Source organism: Megalobrama amblycephala, linkage group LG15 (assembly GCF_018812025.1).
Source record: "Megalobrama amblycephala isolate DHTTF-2021 linkage group LG15, ASM1881202v1, whole genome shotgun sequence".
NCBI lineage: Eukaryota > Metazoa > Chordata > Actinopteri > Cypriniformes > Xenocyprididae > Megalobrama > Megalobrama amblycephala.
The window spans coordinates 34,258,942-34,285,477 of record NC_063058.1 but is presented as its reverse complement, the minus strand read 5'-3'; the positions used below and the strand labels follow the sequence as shown (position 1 = coordinate 34,285,477).

General features: G+C 35.3%; 1 protein-coding gene across 1 annotated transcript in view; it reads right to left on the bottom strand.

The window, feature by feature from the left end:
- The window catches only part of LOC125246971 (neogenin), a 159,673-nt gene that overhangs the window by 30,901 nt on the left and 102,236 nt on the right, over positions 1-26,536 (bottom strand). The window contains 4 exon segments of the mRNA XM_048158133.1: positions 1,741-1,895; positions 4,257-4,479; positions 18,226-18,346; positions 20,625-20,779. Coding sequence (XP_048014090.1) covers positions 1,741-1,895; positions 4,257-4,479; positions 18,226-18,346; positions 20,625-20,779 — 654 coding nt within the window.

Genomic DNA, 26,536 nt, shown 5'->3' with positions numbered 1-26,536 from the left:
TAACCCATCTTGGGTTTTTTTTAACCTTTTTTTTTGTCTATTTTTAACCCATCTTGAGTTATATTTAACCCATTTTTGTATTTTTAACCCATTTTTGTCCATTTTTAACCCATCTTGGGTTTTTTTTTACCTTTTTTTGTCTATTTTTAACTCATCTTGAGGTATTTTTAACCCATTTTTGTCCATTTTTAACCCATCTTGGGTTTTTTAACCTTTTTTGTCTACTTTTAAGCCATCTTGAGGTATTTTTAACCCATTTTTGTCCATTTTTAACCCATCTTGGGTTTTTTAACCTTTTTTGTCTACTTTTAAGCCATCTTGAGTTATTTTTAACCCATTTTTGTCCATTTTAACCCATCTTGTTTTTTTTAAAACCCTTTTCTGTCTATTTTTAACCCATTTTTGTCCGTTTTTAACCCATCTTGAGTTATTTTTTAACCTTTTTTGTCCATTTTTAACCCATCTTGGGTTTTTTTAATCTTTTTTGCCCATTTTTAACCCATCTTGGGTTTTTTTTAACCTTTTTTGTCTATTTTTAACTCATCTTGAGTTATTTTTAACCCATTTTTGTCCATTTTAACCCATCTTGTTTTTTTTAAAACCTTTTTCTGTCTATTTTTAACCCATTTTTATCAATTTTAACCCATCTTGAGTTATTTTTTAACCTTTTTTGTCCATTTTTAACCCATCTTGGGTTATTTTTTAACCTTTTTTGTCCATTTTTAACCCATCTTGAGTTATTTTTAACCCATTTTTGTCCATTTTTAACCCATCTTGAGTTATTTTTTAACCTTTTTTGTCCATTTTTAACCCATCTTGGTTTTTTTTAATCTTTTTTGTCCATTTTTAACCCATCTTGAGTTATTTTTAACCCATTTTTGTCCATTTTTAACAAAACTTGGGTTATTTTTAGCCCAGCCTTGTTAACAGTGTATGTTTATAGTATAGGTTGATAGTTAGAAAAAAAAAAATAAAAATAAAAAACGCAGAGCGCTCAGCGCTGAAAAAGATGCTCAGCGCCTCATTGCGCTCCTGGCGTTTAAAAACCGTGGCGCTCCCATTGAAAACAATTGGAAAAGTACGCTAGCCTCGGAAAAAATCCTTTAGTGGACACATGGCCCGAGATTCCTCTGAACAGCTCTCAAAATGCTAGGGGGAAATGCTGGTACTGTCACATTTTTTACATTTCAGTACCGACTTGGTACCGAAAGCAGTGCTTTTGACACACTATACATCAGATATCACAAAAGCTGGGATGCAGTTTCTTTTTCCTGTTGTCCGTATCTGCCCCATGCACATCCAGCCAGTTGGCGTTTTCACCCGACCGTAGCCACCCACCAGGAGCAACATTCTCCTTTCATCCCGTGAGATCAGCTCTGGCTGCATCTTTCCTGACAGCTCCGACCATACCTGCATCCCTGAGCTCTCGTCTCATTAATACGAGTCCCTGTATCCATGAAAATCACCCTGACAGATGCTGCCCAACAGTCCACCACCCAGATGTTTACAATTCCACACTCATTCAGTGGAGTCCAGACAGAAAGAGGCTGTCTGTGAAGAAACCTCTAGACAAGCAATGTTTCCCAGATCAACTCCTTCCTGTAAACAAGCGGGCGGTAGGTTCGGACAAGCACAAACAGGACTAGTGTGGTCGTGCGAGAGGTGTAGAAAGAGAAACCTCAGTCCTGGCTAGTGGTCAAACCTGCGCTTGAAGTGTGTACATGTGCGTTGGCGATTTACCCTCCAGCTGGGTGGCCACCGTGAGTGGGGCAGAACTCTCGCCAGGGCCGTTAGTGTTGGACGCGACCACCCGAAAGGTGTACTTGGTGTCGGGGACGAGGTTTTGAATGGTGACCTGCATCTCTCCCGGTCCGCTAGTGTTCTCCACACGCTCCCTGTGAGCAAAACAACAGTAATATGAGATATGACCTGTTTTTGGGACTGAGGCATAAAGTCAAAGGTGAACGCACAGGTTTCTAGTTCGATTTTGTGTCCGAATGCAATTCATAATGCACGGAAATATGCTAAGCAAATATATATTTCTACAACATAAGTTGGGTTAAATATGAACAAACACACTGTTTAGGGTGTTTTAACCCAGCGGTTGTTTTATTTAACTCAACTATTGTTTAAAAATGACTATGTCTGGCTTAAAATGAACCCAAAGTAGGTTGGAAATTAAAAATCAGACTCATACTAGAGGCAACAATAATAATCTAAATGTGAACATTTATTAATAAGCAATTTAAAGTTTATTTTAAAAAACTTATTAATAAATGTTAATTTCCAACCTATTTTGGGTTCATTATAAGCAAGCAATACCGTAATTTTTAAACAATAGTTGAGTTAAATAAAACTACCCAGCAGGTTGGTCAAGCATTTAACCCAACTGCTGGGTTTTTTTAACCCATTTTTAACCCAACTTGAGTAAATTTTAACCCATTTTAACCCAACTTAGGCTATTTTTAACCCATTTTTGTCCATTTTCAATCCAACTTGGGATGTTTTTAACCCATTTTTAACCCAACTTGAGTAAATTTTAACCCATTTTAACCCAACTCAGGCTATTTTTAACCCATTTGTGTCCATTTTCAATCCAACTTGGGATGTTTTTAACCCATTTTTAACCCAACTTGAGTAAATTTTAACCCATTTTAACCCAACTCAGGCTATTTTTAACCCATTTGTGTCCATTTTCAACCCAACTTGGGATGTTTTTAACCCATTTTTAACCCAACTTGAGTAAATTTTAACCCATTTTAACCCAACTTAGGTTAATTTTATCCCATTTTAACCCAACTTAGGTCAATTCTAACACATTTTTATCAATTTTTAACCCATCTTGGGTTATTTTTAACCCATTTTTGTCAATTTTTAACCCAACTTGGGATGTTTTTAACCCATTTATAACCCAACTTGGGTAAATTTTAACACATTTTAACCCAACTTAGGCTATTCTTAACCCATTTTTGTCCATTTTCAATCCAACTTGGGATGTTTTTAAACCATTTTTAACCCAACTTGAGTAAATTTTAACCCATTTTAACCCAACTTAGGCTATTTTTAACCCATTTTTGTCCATTTTCAACCCAACTTGGGATGTTTTTAACCCATTTTTAACACAACTTGAGTAAATTTTAACCCATTTTAACCCAACATAGGTTCATTTTATCCCATTTTAACCCAACTTAAGTCAATTTTAGCACATTTTTATCAATTTTTAACCCATCTTGGGTTATTTTTAACCCATTTTTGTCCATTTTTAACCCAACTTGGGATGTTTGTAACCCATTTATAACCCAACTTGGGTAAATTTTAACCCATTTTAACCCAACTTAGGTTAATTTTAATACATTTTTATCCATTTTTAACCCATCTTGGGTTATTTTTAACCCATTTTTGTCCATTTTTAACCCGACTTGGGTCAATTTTACCCTATTTTAACCCAACTTAGGTTAATTTTATCCCATTTTTATCATTTTTCAACCCATCTTGGGTTATTTTTAGCCCAGCTTTTTTAAGAGTGTATGTTTATAGTATAGGTTGATAGTTAGAAAATTAAATTTAATCAAATAATCAGTCTAAAATTGGCTCAAAAAGAGATCACAGTACATGTTTTTTTATATGCCAGTGTTATTACTTTTATAAATATCTTGAAATGGCTCTTATTTCTAGATTTTCAGTTGTCATTTTAGATTCTTATTAATTTTACATGCTTTTGTCATTATTTTAATTTCACTTTTAGTTTTTATTTATTTCCAGTTAGTAATTTCAGGGCTTCAACTTCACATTTCGTTTAGTAAAGTTTTCCCACCTAATATTTATACACAGTACATATTATACATTTTATTTCAGCTTTATTTATACATAAAATGCATTGCATTGTGGGATGCAGTACCCTTCGCACTGATTTGGTTGCATTCTACTTATTTTGTCAAATCTAGTAGTTTATCCGTGTATCTTATGTGTTTTGTTCAGAAAATTCATATTCTGCACACAGAATACTCTTGAGCACTGACGAGGACGCATCCCACTAAATATTTAGATTAATGTTTCATCAGAGACTGATTCTTAAAATTGTACCTTCTATACCCCCAAATCCTAAACAATCGTTTGCATTCTTGTGCATACTACAGAATAAGTATGTGTAGTATGCTATTCCATATATTAGCACAATTTGTGTTTCCTGTTGCTGTTCCTCTAACAACCTGTAGAGGTGGCATAAACTGACATGTACATCTTTTAGCATCTTTAACCTGTTAGTGCCGTCCAGACTGTAGAACACAGAGTAGGTGATGTTCTCCCCGTGCGGCTCGGCAGGAAGACGCCACGTCAGCTTGATGAATCGGGTGGACACCAGAGACGCCACGACATCACGCGGGGCAGAGGGGGTGGGGCCGCTGCGCTCGGCCGGGCTGGACGCTACATGGTCAGTAGTGGCATCGGTCAATGAAGGGACAGTAGAAGGAAGGGCAACGTCTTGGAGGGTGATTGTGACAGGGGGGGTAACAAGGGGGGTAAATTATAGATAAAGAGTTCGGGGAGGAGAGGGAGGGTGAGAAAAAAAAAAAAGGAAGAAAAAGAAAAAGAAAAGAACATAAAATAATTGACGTAAATGAAAAGACAACTACAATGACTAAGAAATGAAAACAAAACAGCAAATTTACTATGAAACAGAGCAGGAGATGGAGGCTCAACGCCAGGCTAAACATGCAGCCACGACATGTTACGAACACTGAGGGGAAGGCATATCATTAACATTCATATCAGTAAGCACAATGTTAATTACACCTTCACATCTGTCCCTGCAATTAAAACACACTGATGACAACATCTGAAGTAGACAAAAATAGCACGTTCTACGAAAGTGTCGAAGATGCAAATTAGAGGAATCTGGTGGTGAAATGTAGGGATTATTCACTGCAAAAGAATAAAAATAAAAAAACATAGCCCTATTTTATATATATATATATATATATATATATATATATATATATATATATGTGTGTGTGTGTGCGTAAAAAATATATGTGCATACATTCTATTAACAATGTATATATTCTATTATAAATAGCTATAGCTATATAGTCAATTATACATATACAAATAAATAAATATATTATATACTATTAAAATATAATGAATATAATTTGTAATAAAAAAGTAAATAAAAATGCAATTAAATTATATATATACACTACACACACACAAACACAAAACTTATGCTATTATTAATACTATATTATATGCAAATTATATTTTTGATTATTTCTCTAAATGTGCAGGGATTATTTACTGCAATATTCTATTAATATATATGTATTTTATTATATATCGCTGTAGCTATACAGTCAATCATATAAATACAAATAAATAATTAAATATAATATATATATAATAAATAAATAACATTTAAATATTATATATTATATAGTATTCAAATATAATTAATATAATTTGTAATAAAAAAATTCATACTAATATATATATATATATATATATATATATATACACACACACAATTTTGTGATTAATACTAAACTATATTATAATTATTACTTTAAATAGTAATTTATATTTTTCAATATAATTTTAAATATTCTTGGAAAAATCTAACTCCTGGGGATGAGTCTTGCTTTAAGGAAAACAACACAAGTGTCGTTCAACAACTCCCGCTCCAACATACAAACTCAAAGACATTAGCAAGTCTATGTAACTCTGAATCCTGCGTGATCGGCTCTAAGAGGAAGTGCTGATTAGAACACAACTCATGTGAAACTGAAGGAAGGCGTCTATTCATTATACTTGTTTGCAGAAAGACACGTCAGCTTACGATCAAACGGACAGAAACACAACGTCTCTTGATGTAAATATGAGAATAGAATAGAGTAGAACAAAACAGAATAGAGCACTACGAACGTTCATCCCCCTCACAGCTCGTGTCCGGGCATCACCCTCAGGTGTGAGTGACACCTTTTCAGCGCCCAAATAAACCTGCTCGAGGGACAGCGGGACGACTGTGACGGCGAGGGCGCGAGTGGGCGAGGTGTCTGTCGGCCTGCTGCGTCTGGCACAGAAATGGCCATCGGAGACCAGCTGGAGACGCGGACGAGCCAAACTGGGCCGAATGGAGCTTCCCGCTCATATCCTGACTCAGCATGAGTACAGACAGACAGAGAGGGAAAGATAAGACACCTGATGGATAAACATAGAACGTCACGAATGACCCCTGATGATGAAAACGACGGCAGCATGGGACGTCAAAAAATAACTGAAACTTTAGGACTTTCCTGCTACATTAATATCTTTATTTATTTAACACCCTAATGAAACTCAAATCTCGAATCTCCGTCAGGGCTTCACAGCTGGGGGGAAACGCTCACACTGCCCTTCAAAGGGAAGATCTTAAGTCAGGAAATGACATCAAGCACAGAAGGGACCTTGGGATATTATTATTATTAGATATGCAGCAAAAATACACTATGAAATAAAACAGAAACAGAACTCTGAGGCAGACCCGAGGGTGTGGATTCAATCAAAGTAGGATCAAAAATGGATGCTGGGAAACTTTTGGGTTTGAAGTTCTGTACCTCTCATTCAGTATGCATGGCTGAGCACTATAGCCAAACTTTACATCTCTATGCTTCCAGCAGTTTGATGTTTATGTATCCGCTCTGAAATTACTTAAAAGAAACCAAATTAAATTTATAATTTTTAATTAAAAGAACTAAAATTGTTACATTTCATTTACATCCACTGATAAAAAAACAGCAAGTAATATTAACTTGCATGTATGTGTGTATGTATATATATACACCGGTTATGTCACTTGCCCACCGCGGCACCGTCCCCACCGTCGTTTTGATTTTTTATAGTAATAAATAGGGATGCACCGATGCCATTTTTAAGGACCAAGTACGAGTATCGATACTTTTTTTCTAGCACTCGTCAATACCAATACCAATGCCTATACATTTATTCATTTCTCTCTCTCTCTTTTTTTTTTTTTTTTTTGGTGATGTTGGAGTTTTCCAAGCACAACGCAGTGAGACTAATGAATGTAGGACAGCTTCTTTATTATTACTCTAATGGAAAAAGTAATAATTTTGTGCTTGTCACAAACTTAAAGAACAAAAATTTCAGTGTCCAATAACTTTCAAAGGGCATAATTACCAATACATATATAATTGTTGTTATATAAAAAGAAATTTACAAACAATACAACAAATACTATAGAGATAAAAAATTAAATAAACTTGTTTTTCAGATACAGTAGGTTTATTTATCATGTATACATTTATTTAACATCTTTTGTTGTTTTATTAAAGGTGCCATAGAATGGAAAATTTAATTTACCTCGGCATAGTTGAATAACAAGAGTTCAGTACATGGAAATGACATACAGTGAGTCTCAAACTCCATTGTTTCCTCCTTCTTATGTAAATCTCATTTGTTTAAAAGACCTCCGAAGAACAGGCGAATCTCAACATAACACCGACTGTTACGTAACAGTCGGGATCATTAATATGTACGCCCCCAATATTTGCATATGCCAGCTCATGTTCAAGCCATTAGACAAGGGCAGCCAGTATTAACGTCTGGATCTGTGCACAGCTGAATCATCAGACTAGGTAAGCAAGCAAGAACAATAGTGAAAAATGGCAGATGGAGCAATAATGACTGACATGATCCATGATAACATGATATTTTTAGTGATATTTGTAAATTGTCTTTCTAAATGTTTCGTTAGCATGTTGCCAATGTACTGTTAAATGTGGTTAAAGTTACCATCGTTTCTGACTGTATTCACGGAGACAAGAGCCGTCGCTATTTTCATTTTTAAACACTTGCAGTCTGTATAATTCATAAACACAACTTCATTCTTTATAAATCTCTCCAACAGTGTGTAATGTTAGCTTTAGCCACGGAGCGCTATCAAACTCATTCAGAATCAAATTTAAACATCTAAATAAATACTATACTCACATGATCCGAAGCATGCATGCAGTATGCATGACGAACATCTTGTAAAGATCCATTTGAGGGTTATATTACCTGTGTGAACTTTGTTTACGCTGATTAAGGCAGTCGAGAGCTCGGGGGCAGGGAGCGTGAGATTTAAAGGGGCCGCAGCCTGAATCGGCGCATATATAATTATGGCTCAAAATAGGCAGTTAAAAAAATTAATTAAAAAAATCTATGGGGTATTTTGAGCTGAAACTTCACAGACACATTCAGGGGACACCTTAGACTTATATTACATCTTGTTAAAACTGGTTCTAGGGCACCTTTATCATTAATGACAAATATAGGCTACGGTCCCTTTAAGACCGAATCCAGGGATACTGACAAATATCCTGTTTTCACCCAAATGTTTACGTCCACTTAAGCCATAACCGACTGTATTTATGTGAGATACTCCACATGATGGACATTTTGACAACTATGTGTGCATTTGACCATTCAGGCGTGAGGAGAACTGATCGCGCGCAAGAAAGAGAGAGAAAGAGAGAGCGCTTCTGGTGTGTGTCATTCAGTGCGATTCTGTGATTGAAAGCATGCAGTTCTCAATGTGTGTGTTGTCATCATTTATTTTGAAGTATTTTCACACCCCTGAGGCTGACATTGTTTCTGCTGCTGCCGCCGGTGTCTCTGTGCACGGAAAATTCTGTCAGTTACGCCACGTGAGGTATCGGTCTTTGGTATCGGGGGTATTTTTACGAGTACGAGTACAAGTACATGAGCTTGGTATCGGTGCATCCCTAATAGTAATAAACATAATTTAGTTCAGTTAAAGAACAGACACTACAATTGAAAACTGAACGCATCTGCTCAATACAGCATGAGTCAGAATTCATTTATCAAGAGAGTGAGGAGCTGACTGACAAGACGATATTGGAAGATTTTTGCAATATTTTGGATTTAAACCCAGTGATAATAGTGAACCTGCAAAGTATTAGTTGTGTTTTTCTAGTTGTTGTGTTTTTTATTAAGAATAGGCCTAATAACCCACCATTCAAGCAATTGCCAACCTCGAATTGGTGCTAATTTGAAAGAGAAAGTTAAATCCGCAAGGGCATTTTAGTCTATTGGCACGGAGCGTTTACAGTTCATTCCTATGGAAGCTCAACTTAAAGGTGCAATATGTAATATTTTTGCAGTAAAATATCCAAAAACCACTAGGCCAGTGTTATATATTTTGTTCACTTGAGTACTTACAATATCCCAAATGTTTCCAACTATTTGTAAATCGTGAGAAAATTGCAGTTTTATCCAAGGCTCCGGGACGTGTGAGGAGTCGCCTGTCAATGGCGTCATACCCGCGTTACCCTCGGTTTCTGGTTTGATTTTTTAGAAACCATGGAAAAACCAAAGATGCTTTAATATTTACATGTTTTAATAGACAAGGGAACAACTGTTGATATATTTATAGACCGAAAACTAATTATTGTTATATAGCTCAACACATTTTTCTTATTGTTTAAATCTAATTTTCTTGATTTTCTGCGAGTACCATGCTTTACCATGCCTCAGAGAAAACACTATTTTGTGAAGTAGCTAACATAGCATAATCAGATGCAGCTTTATTTTTAGTAACAGTAATACAGCATTTTCTCCATCATACAATACGTTTTAAAATTAATTGCATGCCATTTATCAACACAAGCCATCCAGCATTTAATGATATTGTAAAATCGATCTATCTTACTGCAGTGTGTAACAGTGTCTCACAGCAGCCGCCGAGCGAACGCACAGAGTAACATTATAACATCATTTTCAACACACTCAAATGTATCTAATATGATAAACAGAGCTGCGTTACCTCATACTCATGACCGGAAAAGCAGAATCGGCGCTGGCGACTGTGTCATAATAAAAGTCCCGCTGCTCGTGAGGCGTGTGTTGATCAATCGCTCCAGCGCCTCGTTCAGCTCCACAACACTCGCTCCTGCTCTGCTTCATACTACAGTAACATTAATAATCGCATCCATGAACATGATTTCTTCCCGAGTCCAATCCCTATTGTTTTGCACCGTCTGTTGATGTGAAGACCACATGTCCCAAGATTCTGCACTCAAGCTTGGCATCATCAAGCGGCCTCTAGCGACCTCTAGCGGACAGACAATATTATATATTGCACCTTTAATGTGTTTTCTTATGCATATATAGTAAGCTATGCGTATTTTAAATTAGTATCATTCGTATATACTTAGGATACTCATTAACTGACAATTTGGGGAAACCCGATTTCAAGGGAGGACCTGATTTATCGAAGGTGCATACTGCCACCTACTGCGCGACACTGGCATGACAGCAGATGTAAAACTAGAATGTACATTTCCTGAAGAAAATGTGAATGGTGCTTGCAGTGGCAAAATTCGCCACTTTGGTGCTAGAGTGTTTCTAGGCAATTGCTAAGGTGTTCTGGGTGGTTGCTAGGCGGTTGCTTGGGTGTTCTGGGTGGTTGCTAGATGGTTGCTAAAGTAACCTGGGTGGTTGCTCGGGTGTTGCTAGGCAGATGCTAAGGTACTTGGGGTGGTTGCTAAGGTGTTGCTAGGCGGTTGCTATGGTAACATGGGTGGTTGCTAGGGTGTTGCTAGGCAGTTGCTAAGGTACTTGTAGTGGTCCCTACGGAGTTGCTAGGCGGTTGCTAGGGTGTTCTGGACGGTTGCTATGGTAACCTGGGTGGTTGCTATGGTGTTATTAGGTGGTTGGTAGTTGTCACAGATAGTTACTATGGAGTTTCTATAGAGTTCTTAGCATGTTCTCAGCCCACTTTAACACTTAGCTAATCAGTTTTAACATGTAGCTATTCACTGCTAGCATGTGTAACGTGTTGGAAGTCCAGTTTGCTAGCATGAGTCAAAAGAGCCAACCCCCATGTCTCTACAATGCTCTGATGCAGAGATATAGGTCTTGAAAAACAGTTGTTAGGGTACTGTTTGGTTGCTAGGGAGTGGCTTAGCAGCTGCCAATGATGATACTCCAAAGGCTGCTTGCCAGTATGAATGATATAAACCAACCCCCATGCCTCTATGATGTTCAGATTTGAAGATATCCCTCTATGCTTTGGGTTGCTTTGGTGCTCTATATGGTTGCTAGGGCATGGCTTCATAGCTTCAAAATCATCCTGAGAGACTGATTGGTTGCCTGAGTAAAATGAGCAAACCCCCTTGTGTCTATGACATTGTGATCCAGAGTTATGACTTGTCAAAGTTCGTCCCAATGTTAAGTCTTAACATGTTATTACTAATTTTTCGCCTGCCGGACGAACATCGTACACCCGATCGCTTATAAAAGTCATAGCACACCATTCCTCAATAAGCTGCACGATTTGACACCTCATTCATGGATCTAGGACAAAAGCTGTGGGACTAGTTACGTGCCGAAATTTTGTCCAGAAGAAGAAGAATAAGTATTTAGGATAACAATAATGATGCTTCGCCTTTGGCAAGCACCATTAATAAAGCATAGCCGATACTGATCAGTTGAAAAAAATACTTAATCAGCCTCGATCCTTGAGATCAGCTTGGGACATCCCTTTTTTGTATATTGTAAATATTCAATATATCGGTCTGCCCTAATAAAGACATTTCATTTTAAATCTAAAACCCAAAATCCAGTGTCAGGACTGTAGTACAACATTCCTGAAGATCACTGAAAAGAAAAAATGTTAAGAAATGAGAGAGGTGAGGAAGATAAAAGAGGAGAAGGAGTGATGTGATCGCTGAAGGAATGATGCATCACATTGATATGAAAATGGCATTAAAGTGTTTCCTCTGAAGATGAAATGGCGTCGTGCACAAAGAGGCTGGCACTACAAAGGTTACAACCCGACAAACTCATCTCACTTCCAGAGGAAAACTCTCAGAGCCTTGATCTTCAGCGCTCCGCTTATTGAGATGAAAGCTCGGGATAATTTCACCAGAATGTTTTCTTAACACAGCCATGAACTGCTGCTACAACCAAACCAAGTTAGTGAGACAATTAATTAGTGGTGTTTACCAAGTAAAGCTTCACTATTATTGGTGCTTACATGAATGTGACATAAAAACAACTGGCTAAGTCTCTGGGTTTCAGTCCGGCCATCTTTTCTTGTTCTGAAAAAAAACATCTTTTCAACCAAATCAGTGGTTCCTGAAGCATTTTATACCTCTATAAATCTGGTGATGACTGAAAAACGGACTCACTCACACCTGACGGGTCTGTTTGCGTAACCTGAAACGCACAGGAAGACAGAATACGGCACGCTGCTCAGGAAAACGATTCGCGGGTTTACTTATATCTGTCCTGTTATTTATGGAATGGTGTTTACGATCACAAGGTCGTTATGATCCGCTGTCATTAGATGGGTGGAGAGCGGAAGCGGACGACGGTGAGGCCAAGCACGTGTGGCACTTCCTGTCGAGGCCCAAAAGGCCCATAAGCACACAGAGAGAGCTTCCTGTATGGAGCTGGTGGGGAGAAACAGGTGTTTAGGATCGTACAGTCACACAGCAGGGGCAAAAAAAACATTTTTCTTCCACTCGTTCACATTCTCTCTCCATCCACCCATACGTTTGCCGCCAGGAAACCCGAACGACTGACAGGAACCCCGGCCAGCTCATCAATAGCCTTTCACAAAATCCAATAACACCTGATTGCTCATCAATTGAGCAAAACATCGGCAGCACCCAAACCGCAGACCTCCAGAGGGCGAACGCTGCAGAAATCACATCCCAATCAACGGGCTTGTCAGATGAAGGGGTTTCACCGCGGTAAACGCGTTCATAATCACAGACAACAGGTCCGGATGGGAAGGACTTTAAATGGTACATGGTGACGAGCTTCAGGGCCTAAATATCTCTTCAATCCCATCATGTAGGATGGTATGTACCGTGTGACGGCAGAAATGTGTCAAGAGGTATTTTGCTGTAGCACTTTTACTGCGGTAGATATATTGACACGGCTGTTGGTGGGTAGAGAGACACTTTATGTCAGAGGTTCAAAACAGAGGCACGTAGAATAATAAATTCACCTAATATAAAGTACAAATAAATATGAATGTATAATAATAAAATGTTATTGTCTGTGCCGATAGCCTCGTGGGCAGCACCAACATATAGTGTCGTTGCGCTTCGGGTGACTCGGGTGAATAAATTATTTTTATAATTTTAACAAACCAATAATAAAATAAAAATTAAAAAATAAATAAAATCATGGCAAAAACGCCAAAAATAAATATTTAAAAAAAGAATATATTAATAAAATGTTATTATAAAAATATATTAATTAAAAGGTAAGGGTTGAATTATTTAATAATTTAATAATTTATTTAATATTTTTAACAAATCAATAATAAAATAAAAATTAAAAAATAAATAAAATCATGGTGTTTTTTTTGGCAAAAACGCCAAAAATAAATATTTAAAAAAGAATATATTAATAAAATGTTATTATAAAAATATATTAATTAAAAGGTAAGGGTTGAATTATTTAATTAATATATTTAACAAATCAATATTAAAATAAAAATATAAAAATAAATAAAATCATGGTGTTTTTTGGCAAAAACGCCAAAAATAAATATTTAAAAAATAATATATTAATAAAATGTTATAATAAAAATATATTAATTAAAAGGTAAGGGTTGAATTATTTAATTATTTAATAATTTATTTAATATTTTTAACAAATCAATAATAAAATAAAAATGTAAAAATATATAAAATCATGGTGTTTTTTTGGCAAAAACGCAAACTTTTTTTTTTTAAACAATATATTAATAACATGTTATTACAAAAATATTAATTAAAAACTAAGGGTTGAATTATTTAATAAATTATTTATATAATTTTAACAAATCAATAAAAAAATTAATAAAATCATGGTGTTTTTTGGCAAAAATGCATTTAAAAAAAAAAAAAAACAATATATTAATAAAATGTTATAAAAAATATTAATTAAAAAGTAAATGTTGAATTGTTTAATTATTTAATAAATTATATAATTTTAACAAATCAATAATAAAATAAAAATGAAAAAATAAATAAAATGTTTTTGCTACAAGGTGCATTTAGAGACTGAAACTGATGTAAATGATAATTGTAATATTATTATTAATAATAATAATAATAATATTAAAATATATTACATTAAATTTAAAAAAATAAAATAAAAATGAAATGAAATGAAAATATTTTTGTAACAGTTTCATGTAGAGACTCGGGTATGTGATACTGCATGTTTAAAAAATGATTATATAAATTATATAATTATATAAATCCAAGTTCCAAAATATAAATATATATCAGACTCCAAATATAAAAAGAAGATGATCGAATAAATAAAGTACCTTTCATTTGTAAAGTATTTCACTCACTGTATCATCAAAAAATAGGCATTACTACATGGTTTTTAATGTGAAAATCTTTTTTCATTGGATTTTCTGCAAAATGACTATATCTTATGATACTGAGAGGATTTTAGTCCTACCGCCCACCCCTACCATCATACTCAGCGTAATGCATGACATAAACATGTTTAACAGACTGTAATCCACAGTATGCTGGCAGATCTCATTACACACAGAGACGTAATTACAGCTGGAACCAGAGCGATCATGTCCTGGCATTATGTGCTGTAATGGAGGAACGAAGATGATTATTAAAAAATAATAATAGAAAAAAAAAAAAAAATACTTTCGGCATAATTTACTCTCATATGCCGTCATAAAATATATAAAACCTTTTAAAAACAAAAGAGCAAAAAAATAAATTCTCTCTCTCTATATATATATTATTTATTTCTTTTCTTTTTTTTTTTTTTTTTTTAAATGACTCACTTTTTTCCATAATGGAAATCAATGGGCTTCAATTAATATTGTGTGTGTGTGTATATATATATATATATATATATATATATATATATATATATATATATATATTTTTTTTTTTTTTTTTTATTATTATTTATTTTTTTTATTTTTTTATTATTATTATTTTTTAAATGACTCACTTTTTGTCCATAATGGAAATCAATGGGCTTCAATTAATGTTGTATATATATCATTTTTATTTATTTATTTATTTTTTTTTTTTTAAATGACTCACTTTTTGTCCATAATGGAAATCAATGGGCTTCAATTAATGTTGTATATATATCATTTTTATTTATTTATTTATTTTTTTTTTTAAATGACTCACTTTTTGTCCATAATGGAAATCAATGGGCTTCAATTAATATTGTATATATATAATTTTTTATTTTTTTATTTTTTATGACTCACTTTTTGTCCATAATGGAAATCAATGGGCTTCAATTAATATTGTATATATATAATTTTTTTTTTTTTTTTTATGACTCACTTTTTGTCCATAATGGAAATCAATGGGCTTCAATTAATATTATATATATATATATATATATATATATATATATATATATATATATATATATAATTTTTTTTTATTTTATATGACTCTCTTTTTGTCCATAATGGAAATCAATGGGCTTCAATTAATGTTGTTTTGGACACCACTGACTTTCATTGTAACTTGAATTTTGCAGAAGAAAGACAGTCATATGTGTTTGAAGGCGAGTAAATGAAGTCAGAATCTTAATTTCTAGGTAAACTACACCTTTATGTCTCTTTTCTGAGAACTGTTCTCCAATGCAAATGACTCGTGAAGGGTCGTACACACGCACAGCAGGAAAATCAACACAAGGGCCTGGACTGATTCGCAAGTGTCCTGAAGTGGATTATTTCTTTAATCAAAACAAAGCTCTCGTGTAATTGGAGAGGTTGAGAGCAAATGTTCAGAGGAAATAAAGATCTCATGCAGGGAAAGACACACAACCGCATCAGAAACACTGACGCGAGGGTTCACTCCATCTAGACGCCTGCTTTTATTACACACTTTCTCTTAAACAACAGAGAGATTAAACGGAGAGCAAATGGACACTTTTCCTTCTCCAGTACAAACTACAACATAATCAATAACTGAGAGTGACGCTTCAGTCTCTGAAATCAGCTGTCAACAATCGTCCGCTTAACTCCAACCTGACAGATCGTCCCTGTTGACCTTCTTTTTTTTATTATCAGGATTTAATTTCCTCTTCCCTTCCTCCCTGTCATGATAAAGTGGTCCTGTTTCTAAGAGGTGCTGATGGGAAACAACACAATCTCTCTTAGGAAAGTTACTACTGATGGGAACTAATATGTAAATTAATAACAACAACAACAATATAATTAATATTTCAGTTAACGGAGTGTCAACAGTATTTACACTAATGCATTTTCATTTTAAAATGCAAATTTTAATACTGCAACATGCACAAGAGGCAACTGTTTACACATGTACGCGCATGTCTAGTGTGCACGAATGGTCATGTGACGTGCGTTTTCGGTCGTGTAGTATAGACGGAGATCGTTTCTGAAACGCCAGTGTAGACGAGGATCGTTTTCATTTTAAAACGCCATTTTAAGATGAAAACGCAATAGTTTAAATGAGGCAAAAGTGCAAATTTGTTGGCAAATTTGTTGCCCTTGTTGGCAAACGCTCTTTACACTAGCTCCGCCCACCAATGTCTGGTTGGGCGACATAAGTTTAAAAGGTCGACGCCTGCAATTAAATTTCTACACTTTAAAATTGATAATTTTAACTATATTATGATCGAAATTATTGATTAAAAATGAAGGGTTATTAATTTTTTAATTTTAAGCAAAACAATTAAAACAAACAAGTCTGTCATTGGTTGTCTAAAAAGATAGCTCCGCCCCAAACTCATGCCATTTGATGATGTTTATTGTAAAATTAGTTTACTACTGCCAGGAACTAATAATAAAATCATCAACAGCAACAACAATAATAAAATTAAAATCAATAATTGTAACAATATTATTAAAATTCTATAAAAATAATACAAAAATTAAGGGTTAAATATTAATTATAATTGTTTTTAACAAATTATTTATACTTTTAAACAAATAAAATAAAATAATATAACAAATATCATGTTTGATGATCGCATACAGGAAAAATACTAAATGTTACCTGAAGAAGACGGATCCAAAAAGACCAAACTCACGTCCCTGAATGATGCTTATTGTAAAATTAGTTCTCACTTTTTGTGTACTGTTGATAAAGAAAAGCAATATAGCTGGCAGAAAACACAAATTTAGCACAACCAAACAATATTTCCCATCATTCCCTGGGGAAAAACAGTTGAAGCATCACTTACACACCTAACGCACATCATTCGCCCCACGCTTTGCTGCAACAGCGTTAAAAAAGGGTTCCTGTGCTTGTTGATACGTTTTTTACTACAGACTTCTGAAATCTTAACTTCCCATGAGCACCTAAATCCACTTCCTCTAAACTGGAATCTGCTCAGTGTCACTGCAATCCGTTTGGTGGTTCTCTGTTTGCAAACTAAACCTCCGTAAAGCCGGAGAAACCTGCATTATTAATGACATCTAGACACACACACACATAATGCAAGAGGTGCTAATGCAACGCAGCGCACATGAAAATGAAAAGCATCCAAACGTTTCTAATAAAGCGGCGCGGTTAATTAAACATTCAGCGGCGAGATCTCTACGAGCCGAGGAACACTGGAGACTCGCACCCGCGCCAGGTGAGAAACTGATCTCACACCAGCCATCCAATCAATGCAGCGTCATTTACGCCTCTGCCTGACGTGTGAGAACATGTGTTCAAGACTTCATTCAGTGAGCGGAAACGTGTGTACGACTGCAACCCGTGTGAAGCCTGAGATTGAGAGAGAAGCTGCTGAAATACACTAGGATAGACTAAACTATGCAACATGCAAACTGTAGTAACGCATCCACCCACAACACCCTCGCAGCGAGTTTGAACAGGCAAATGCACTTACATTTTATGCAGAGAATGTGAATGTGTAGATGTCACGCTCGTGACATGATGTAAAACAATCATAATCATATTAAACCCACAAAAGCTTTTGGACTCATCCCCAGAAAACATCACTGACGGACTGCTACGACCCTTCCTGTAATGATTGCGGTGTTTAATTCCTGTCAAAAGATCAATCGGTGAGTCTTGGCAGTCTTTAGTCCATCACTGAACTAGAATAAACACTGGAGATCTGAGGGATTTGGCTGGACTGAGCTTTCCTGCACACGTTTAATGAAGTCTATTGTGTTAAGATGAAGATTTCTGCAGAATACAGGCAAAAACAGAAATATATGCAATGAAAGTTTACCTATAGCCAGTATGATGAGCTGAGCGCTGGCCTGGACGTTCCCGGCGTCGTTCTCCGCTAAACACTGATAAAAACCTTCATCTGATTTGACTAAACCCAAAACCTGCAGGTTATGCTGCTTCTGTGGGGACACAAACAACAAATAAAAATTAACAACACTAACAAGTTATTTTTTCCTACTATGGAAGTCAATTGGTGCCGTCAACTGTCTAGTTTCCAACATTCTTTAAAGGGTCATGAACTGCGTTGTTTTATAATGTTTCCTAGGGTGCACTTATAATGTTAGTATGCTTTCTACATCAAAAATTGTCATAATTTAGAAATAAAAGGCATTTTTGCTACCCTGATGTTAACGCTCTGCTGTGAGACTTCAGTGTAAACGCCCACTGCTGTGATTGGCTGACATCTTTCCATTTGAAATAGACAAGTATTACTCTCTAGGACATTTTTACTATCAATGTTAACTAATCATGAAAAGTGTTGATTATAGCATTACATTGATCTATGGCTTTATATTTAGATTGTGGCATGAAAGGTTGCAGTGATGAACATTGTAGTCGATCACAGACATGTTGTTGAGCTCATGAAATCAGTGATCTCATCATTGCAACTCAATTTCTGCACACTAACAAATGCTTTCATCATAACTAACAGTGCAAACACACTGTAACTAGGATAAAACGGGAGTTTTGGTGCGAGTCCAGAACTCAGTCACTGATAAACTCGCGCTGTTTGATTGACAGCTCCAGCGATTGTAAAGGGAGCGCTCTCTATATATTATTTAATCACCATTTATTCAGTAACAGATTATTTTCATCCTACTAAGAGAAACAATGTGAAGTTGAGCGTTTAGTCACTGGTTTGATTTACTGACACATAGACAAAGATCATGTGACTGTTCATGAATCATTAATATCAGATCAGGCATCAGAATGAACACAGTTACTGACATGTTGTTGCATTACTGTCGAGTCCATATCGTAAAAGTCTGTTTGCGCCGAAACGCAATTGATTTACCAAAGAATCCACAGATAATCCTCAACTGAGACATTCACATTGTTGAAAATGAATAACCATATTCCTGCATTAGGATCCTTTGAAAGATAATGTTATTTTAGTCCTGTATCGCTCTTCTCTCACTAACACGTCAGTGGGCGGGGCTAAGGATGCAATGATGAAGTAGGCGTTGATTTCTTCTGCGGAGGCGGAGTTTCGCGTATCTATAGGCACGTTACGGGTCGAGTTGTTCGCTGGGTCTGGTGTCAATAAAAGCTTTTATTGGACTAACAAGGAAGTTTTCAGTTCTGAAACTTACAGGATATTCTTATAGTATGAAGAACTCTTAAATATCAAAAGCTCAAGGAAAAGTTGATTTCTCAATTCATGACCCCTTTAAAATATCTTCTTTTTTGTTCAACAGATGATAGAAACAACTTGAGGGTGAGGAAATGATGACACTGTTCATTTTTGGGTGAATTATTAGAAGTTTTTGAAGCATCGAAAATACATTTTGGTCCAAAAATAACAAAAACTACGACTTTATTCAGCATTGTCTTCTCTTCAGAGTCTGTTGTCAATCCGGGTTCATGACTCCACGGTGACGCTGCTGATGTAAGACGCTGCTGACGTGTTAACCGGTGACCCCGAGCTTCGTTTACAGTCTGAGGGAGATGCACGCTGTATTCAAGCTATTCTACATCGTTTGTATTTTGGTATTGCTATATTTTTTAAAATGGTGCATAAGTGTGCATGTCGCGGGTGTCCTAAACGCCAAAAACAATGATGTAAATGTGCATTACCAACGCCGACAGATGAAAGGATTCAGTGGAATCGGTTCAATGGAATCAATTCAATGGAATCAATTCAGTGGAATCAATTCAGTGGAATCAACTCAATGGAATCAATTCAATGGAATCAATTCAGTGGAATCAATTCAATGGAATCAATTCAATGGAATCAATTCAGTGGAATCAATTCAATGGAAAGGATTCCGGAAGAGAAGACAATGCTTGTAGTTTTTGTTATTTTTGGACCAAAATGTATTTTCGATGCTTCAAAAACCTCTAACTGACCCTCTGATGTCACATGGACTACTTTGATTATGTTTTTATTACCTTTCTGGACATGGACAGTCTACCGTACATACATTTTCAATGAAGGGACAGAAAGCTCTCGGACTAAATCTAAAATATCTTAAACTGTGTTCTGAAGATGAACGGAGGTCTTACGGGTTTGGAACGACATGAGGGTGAGTCAATAATGACATCATTTTCATTTTTGGGTGAACTAACCCTTTAATGAGCAACATCAGTAGAAAAAAAAGTCTTGAAAATACAGCTAATATGAGCACAGATCATGGATAGATGTGTAGTATGCAGTGAGGAGGGGGTCTAACGTACCACTATCCTGAAATAATCACTGGGGATGACCGTGTCTCCATCCTTCATCCATTTGACGGTGGGCGGCGGCGACCCGGTGACGTCACACTCAAAGATGATGTCCATGGACTCCTGGGCGTAAGTGTTGGAGGGTCTCGTCAAGAACCGTGGAGGAACTAGAAGAAGAGAACAAATAAATGCAGGTATGAACTTGAGAGGAGGTCACAGGGTACATTAGGAAAGCGCAACATCCCATGGCTGCGGCAGACGTGGATGTGGTGGGACAGGTAGCGGCAGGTAAAGTGCGTTTCCTCTCATATGTCTTTGTAGTTCCGATGGCAACCGCATCCGTCACGGAACGAGCTAGTTTGCGACCGCTCCTGATGTTTATAACTTGTGCAAGTAATGGAGGATGTTCAGCTGGGAAGAATACAGAGACGCTAAAAATAACAGGAGTTTCAGACTCAGAGGTAGTTTTCTTATCAAAAGTGCGTCAAGGATGACTGATTCTGTATTCTTTACGCCCAGCTTCACCTTCTAAAATCAACAAGAGACAAAGAGAAATCAACAGCACTCCATCTGCTGCTCCGTGCTGTCAGCAAAGAAAGATTCATTTCCTTGAACTCCGCTATGCTAACGATCTCTGGCAGTGACTGTTTGTGGTGTGATCTCAATTCTCTAAAGCGCAAAATCACACTGTTCTTTCTCTCCAGCATCAGCCTTGGTAAATTATGCCCTTTTTTCAAACTTGCTTTCCTTGTTTGGATGATCTCGAGTGCGATCTCACCCCTCAAAGTGTGGAATACTATATGCAATTTTCCCTTGCGTAGAGTATGCATTACTATAGTACGCACACGATTACAGTAATACGATTACAGATCGTCAGAACACACAGCACATCCTTTCGTTTTATGAGTAACTTTTAAAGTGTAACCCAAGCCAGTATTAACAGCGTTTTACACGGCTCTTTACAATCCTGCTAATCTGAGAGGGAATCCGGGTAAAATCTCAGCATGTGAACACCGGCTTTTAAAATAACCGCGGCACAAGAGTTATGAGTCACTTCACATGCAGATATTAAGAGATTAAATTGCCAGTGTTTAATAACCCAACACGGCGTTTCACAGCAGAGATAGGAAGAGACGTTCACTCCATAACTCTGGCGCGGCTCTTATCTCGTAGAAAAGCTCTTAAAAACACTGCAGTGTTATTTATACGTCCAAAGTCACAGCCAAAGCCTTGCAAAAGATAGACGGATAATGACTCAAACACAAGAAATATCTATTGAAAGAGGGAAAATAAACTCGTTGGCATTGAAAGTACAGCATAAATTAATCACATCAATGAAAATAGCACAAGCAAGCATGAAAGAGAGCTAAAAATATGAACCGATTGAGTTCGTCTCAACGCAAGTTAAGATCTGCACACAGCATCTGTGACATGCTGTTGATTGCCACAGAAAACAGGAAGTTCATTAACCTAGAAAAGATATGCATTTTTATGACATTCCACAAATCCTGCCCCTAACCCGGAAAAATCCTTTAGTAGGCGGTTTATGCGGTTGCACACACGTACGGGAACTACACAAATGTTCAAACCTGCATCTGCGTGAGTGTTTTTCAAAACATGCAGCTTTACACACCTAAACGGCCTCCTCCCTAGGTGTGTTTGAGTTACCGTCTGACACAAAGAGGGTTATTTTTACCCATCAGAACCGAAATCAGATTTCCTGACTCCCCACGGGAGATTCAACTTCCTGAGCTCAGTCGCAAACCTTTCCATACATGCGTCAATACCTGTAAAAGAGGCGAGAAAAGCTAATGGAAAAAACATCAGAATGCGTCTGGATGGGCCGACCGCATCCATTCCGGCTCGGATCAGCAGGAGGCAGTGAAAATAACAGCTCAGATCAGGGAGGTGAAGAGATCACAAACACACACCCCACTTGCTGTTGGCTTTATCTTACTTCACTCTTGATGTTATATTGCATTTAAAATCTCTTGCATCACCGCTAGCATCCACGTCTCACATGAAAAAATAAACCTCATTAGAAAATCCAATTACGATATGGCTCAAGATCAAAGGTAGCCTCAGCTTCAGACGGCACAACCACAGACCGTGTAATGCAGACATATGTGCAAAAAAAGTCACCCAAAAATTCACAACCTCGAGCTCCAATCTGACTGACTTCCATGAGTCAGTTTTTATCAGTTTGCCAGGAAACAGTTTACAACATTTCCAGGCAGCAATTGACCATTTTTTTTGGCGTCTTCGGTTATTTTGGTAATTTACAGAACGTCCTATAGAAAAGATTTTGAGATTAATTAAAAAAAGTTACACATAGGGTCCATAGAGGACAAAAATGTCATAAAAATGACCAAACTTAAGTATCCCAAGACTTAAATTTGGTCTCATTTTAAAGAACACCCTTGGCAGATTATTGTTGAAGTAAAAAAACGTTTAAAAAGTGAAACAAAAAAAATTGTTATAGATGTTAAAGTTAATGAAAATGATTTATGAACATTATTTGATGTAAATATATATTTTATTAAACATGTTGAACTCTAAAACTACTAGAAAATCAAAGCATAAATCTAAATAAGTTGTGTACCAAATTTGAGTTTGATATCTCAAAAAATGAGCTTTCAGTAATATTTTGTTTGTGTGCATTAGATTAGCAAAACTCCACTGGTATACACAGTGGTTGGATTTGTGATCTACAGTAAAGTTTATCTCTCTCAAATATTACACACACACACACAATTTGACATCCACACCAACACACATACGCAATTATAGCTGCATAATTTATCCAACTAGCTCAGGAATAAAGCGAATATTTGTTTTACAGGCCAAAAAATAGTCATAAAAATTAAATTTTGAAGCCTTGCCAACAGAATGAAAGCCTATTAACAAAGATTGCATCATTTTATAGTTAAATGGCCCTGGGATTAAAAAACGCAGTTTTAATGGGTTTCAATGGGGACTTTTTTGTCTTTAAGGTCTTAAGTGTAACTATTTTGTGTTACTAGAGTAAAATAGATTTATTGAAGAAAATGGGGGTGAAATAGTAAAATTCCAATAAAAATACACACTTGTGCCAAAATTTGTGCAGTTGGCATTAACACAGGCAACATGATCAAACAAAGAGTCCATAAGGATGCACAAGGGTTAAATAAAAAGGTGGTCAAAAAGTGGTAAAAACTAACAAGGTTATTATTGTTATTGACTGGAAGAATTTGTGACACTGCAAATCTTGTTATCTGCCATTTTTCTTCGGAGAAATTGTTAAATTATGTGTAACGTGAGCAGTAACATGATTAAAAACTGCAGGGACTGCAAATCAGAATTGAGACAAATGCTTTTTAAGGCAATTTTTGGCAAAGGGATCAAGAACTAGTTGCTGGATTTGCCAAAGTTTGCAAGGTTTGTGGCATTAATTCTTTGAACAATATTTAGAGCTTTGTTTGCAGCACTACATTGGATTATACAATGAATATTCTGCTTTACATGTGTAAAATAACACCAAGATCATGGGTTTGCTTCTCAGGGATCAAATATACAGTATATGAACTACATCTAGCAAACATTAAACAGTCTACTGTAGTTTTGTTGTGGGTGAACAGAAAGTTATTAGAATGTTAGCATAAGTGCTCTCATCTTCATTTACATTATCATCTTAATTTAGGAACATGGAATAGCGAGTTGTTATAAAATACTTCTGCTCTTTGGCTCTACCATCCATATTATTAACTAACTGAACACTACTGAAAGGAACTACATTTTTCAGTAACCTGACTGTTTTTGGTGTCAAAAACTACAAAAAACTGCAGAAATATAGCACTTGAAATGTGAAAATTTAGCTTGAAAAAAGTTTCAAAAAAGGCATTCAAATAATGTAGCACCTAAAACGTTTTACAAATACTAATAACACCATCACTTTGAATGCAATGCAAATGCTTTTATCCAAAGCGTCTGCCAAATGCATGGATGTAAATGGGTCATTTTTTTGTCTAAATGCCTTAATAATAATAATAAAAAACAAAGATATGACATTCCAAAGTATGTACAACTAGATCTCTTTTATTGAATCCAAAAGGTTTTAATTATATTTTGCTCTATATAAAGGTATTTTAAAGATGTTGAAGTGTCAAAAGGTCATTTGTTTTAACCGTCCAAAGGCCAATACAGCCATTTCATTTGTGATTAAAATATCTTAAAATATAATAAATGTATATATTTTTTTATTCTGGCATGATTTTATAACATCATATCTCAACATAGTGCAAAAATGGTAATTATGTATACATATACGTAACTTCTACATGTAAATTATGTGTAGAAGTCGTTGCTTTGTTATGAGAAAGAATATTCGGAAAAATAAATTGCATTGATGTCATTCGGAGTAACCAATATAAAGGATCAAGTCATGTGGTCAATATCATGTGACAGGATGTGACATCATTCAGACACCTGCAAAGGACCACATGGTCATGAAGCAAAGTAACTAACTCTCTCTTAACTATTTGATTAATTCATGTTTTCTCTTGATCATACATGTCCCGAAACATCAGGTCATTCGGTTCAACCGCTATAAAACATGGAAAATGTTGTAATATTTTAAAAACTTGCACTAAATATAAAATTTTTGATTGTCCTTTTGCTAGCTAGCTAGATATCAGTCTGTTAGCATTGTTTGAAAATATCGTCATTTGGTATAACCAAAAGTGTCATTCGGTGAAACTGAAATTTTGGTTAAACTGAATGACTTTTTCACTGACAAATTTTGTCAATCTTGTAAAAAAAAAAAAAAAAAAAAAAAAAATGACAAAAGCAGTGTTAATTGATTATAAAAAACACAATCTCATTGTTAACACTTAATAAAACTTCAAAATGAATTAAATCTCCATTATGTTTTTTTACACTTTTAAAAACCTTATTCGTCAATGACCCATAGGTAATAATCTACGGAAGAGGATTAGGGCGAAGCAATAATAAAAAAAATAAAACCATCTCGAGATTAAAGTTGTTAAATTTCGAGAAAAAAGTCGAGATAAAATGTTGAGAATAAACTCATTAAATTATGAGAAAAAAGTCGTTAAATTACGAGAACAAATTCGTTAAATTACGAATTTGTTCTCATAATTTAACGACTTTTTTCTCGTAATTTCATTTCTCCTCATAATTTAATGAGTTTATTCTCAACATTTTATCTCAACTTTTTTCTCGAAATTTAACGACTTTTTTCTCATAATTTAACGAATTTGTTCTCGTAATTTAACGACTTTTTTCTCGTAAATTAATGACTTTATTCTCAACATTTTATCTAGACTTTTTTCTCGAAATTTAACGACTTTTTTCTCGTAATTTAATTACTTTTTTCTCGAAATTTAACAACTTTTTTCTCATAATTTAACGAATTTGTTCTCATAATCTAACGACTTTTTTCTCGTAATTTAATGACTTTATTCTCAACATTTTATCTCAACTTTTTTCTCGGAATTTAACGACTTTTTTCTCATCATTTAATGAATTTGTTCTCATAATCTAACGACTTTTTTCTCGTAATTTAATGACTTTATTCTCAACATTTTATCTCGACTTTTTTCTCGAAATTTAACGACTTTTTTCTCGTAGTTTAATGACTTTTTTCTCATAATTTAACAAATTTGTTCTCATAATCTAACGACCTTTTTCTCGTAATTTAATGACTTTATTCTCAACATTTTATCTCGACATTTTTCTCGAAATTTAACGACTTTTTTCTCGTAATTTAATGACTTTTTTCTCATAATTTAACAAATTTGTTCTCATAATCTAACGACTTTTTTCTCGTAATTTAATGACTTTATTCTCAACATTTTATTTCGACTTTTTTCTCGAAATTTAACAACTTTAATCTCGAGATGGTTTTATTTTTTTATTATTGCTTG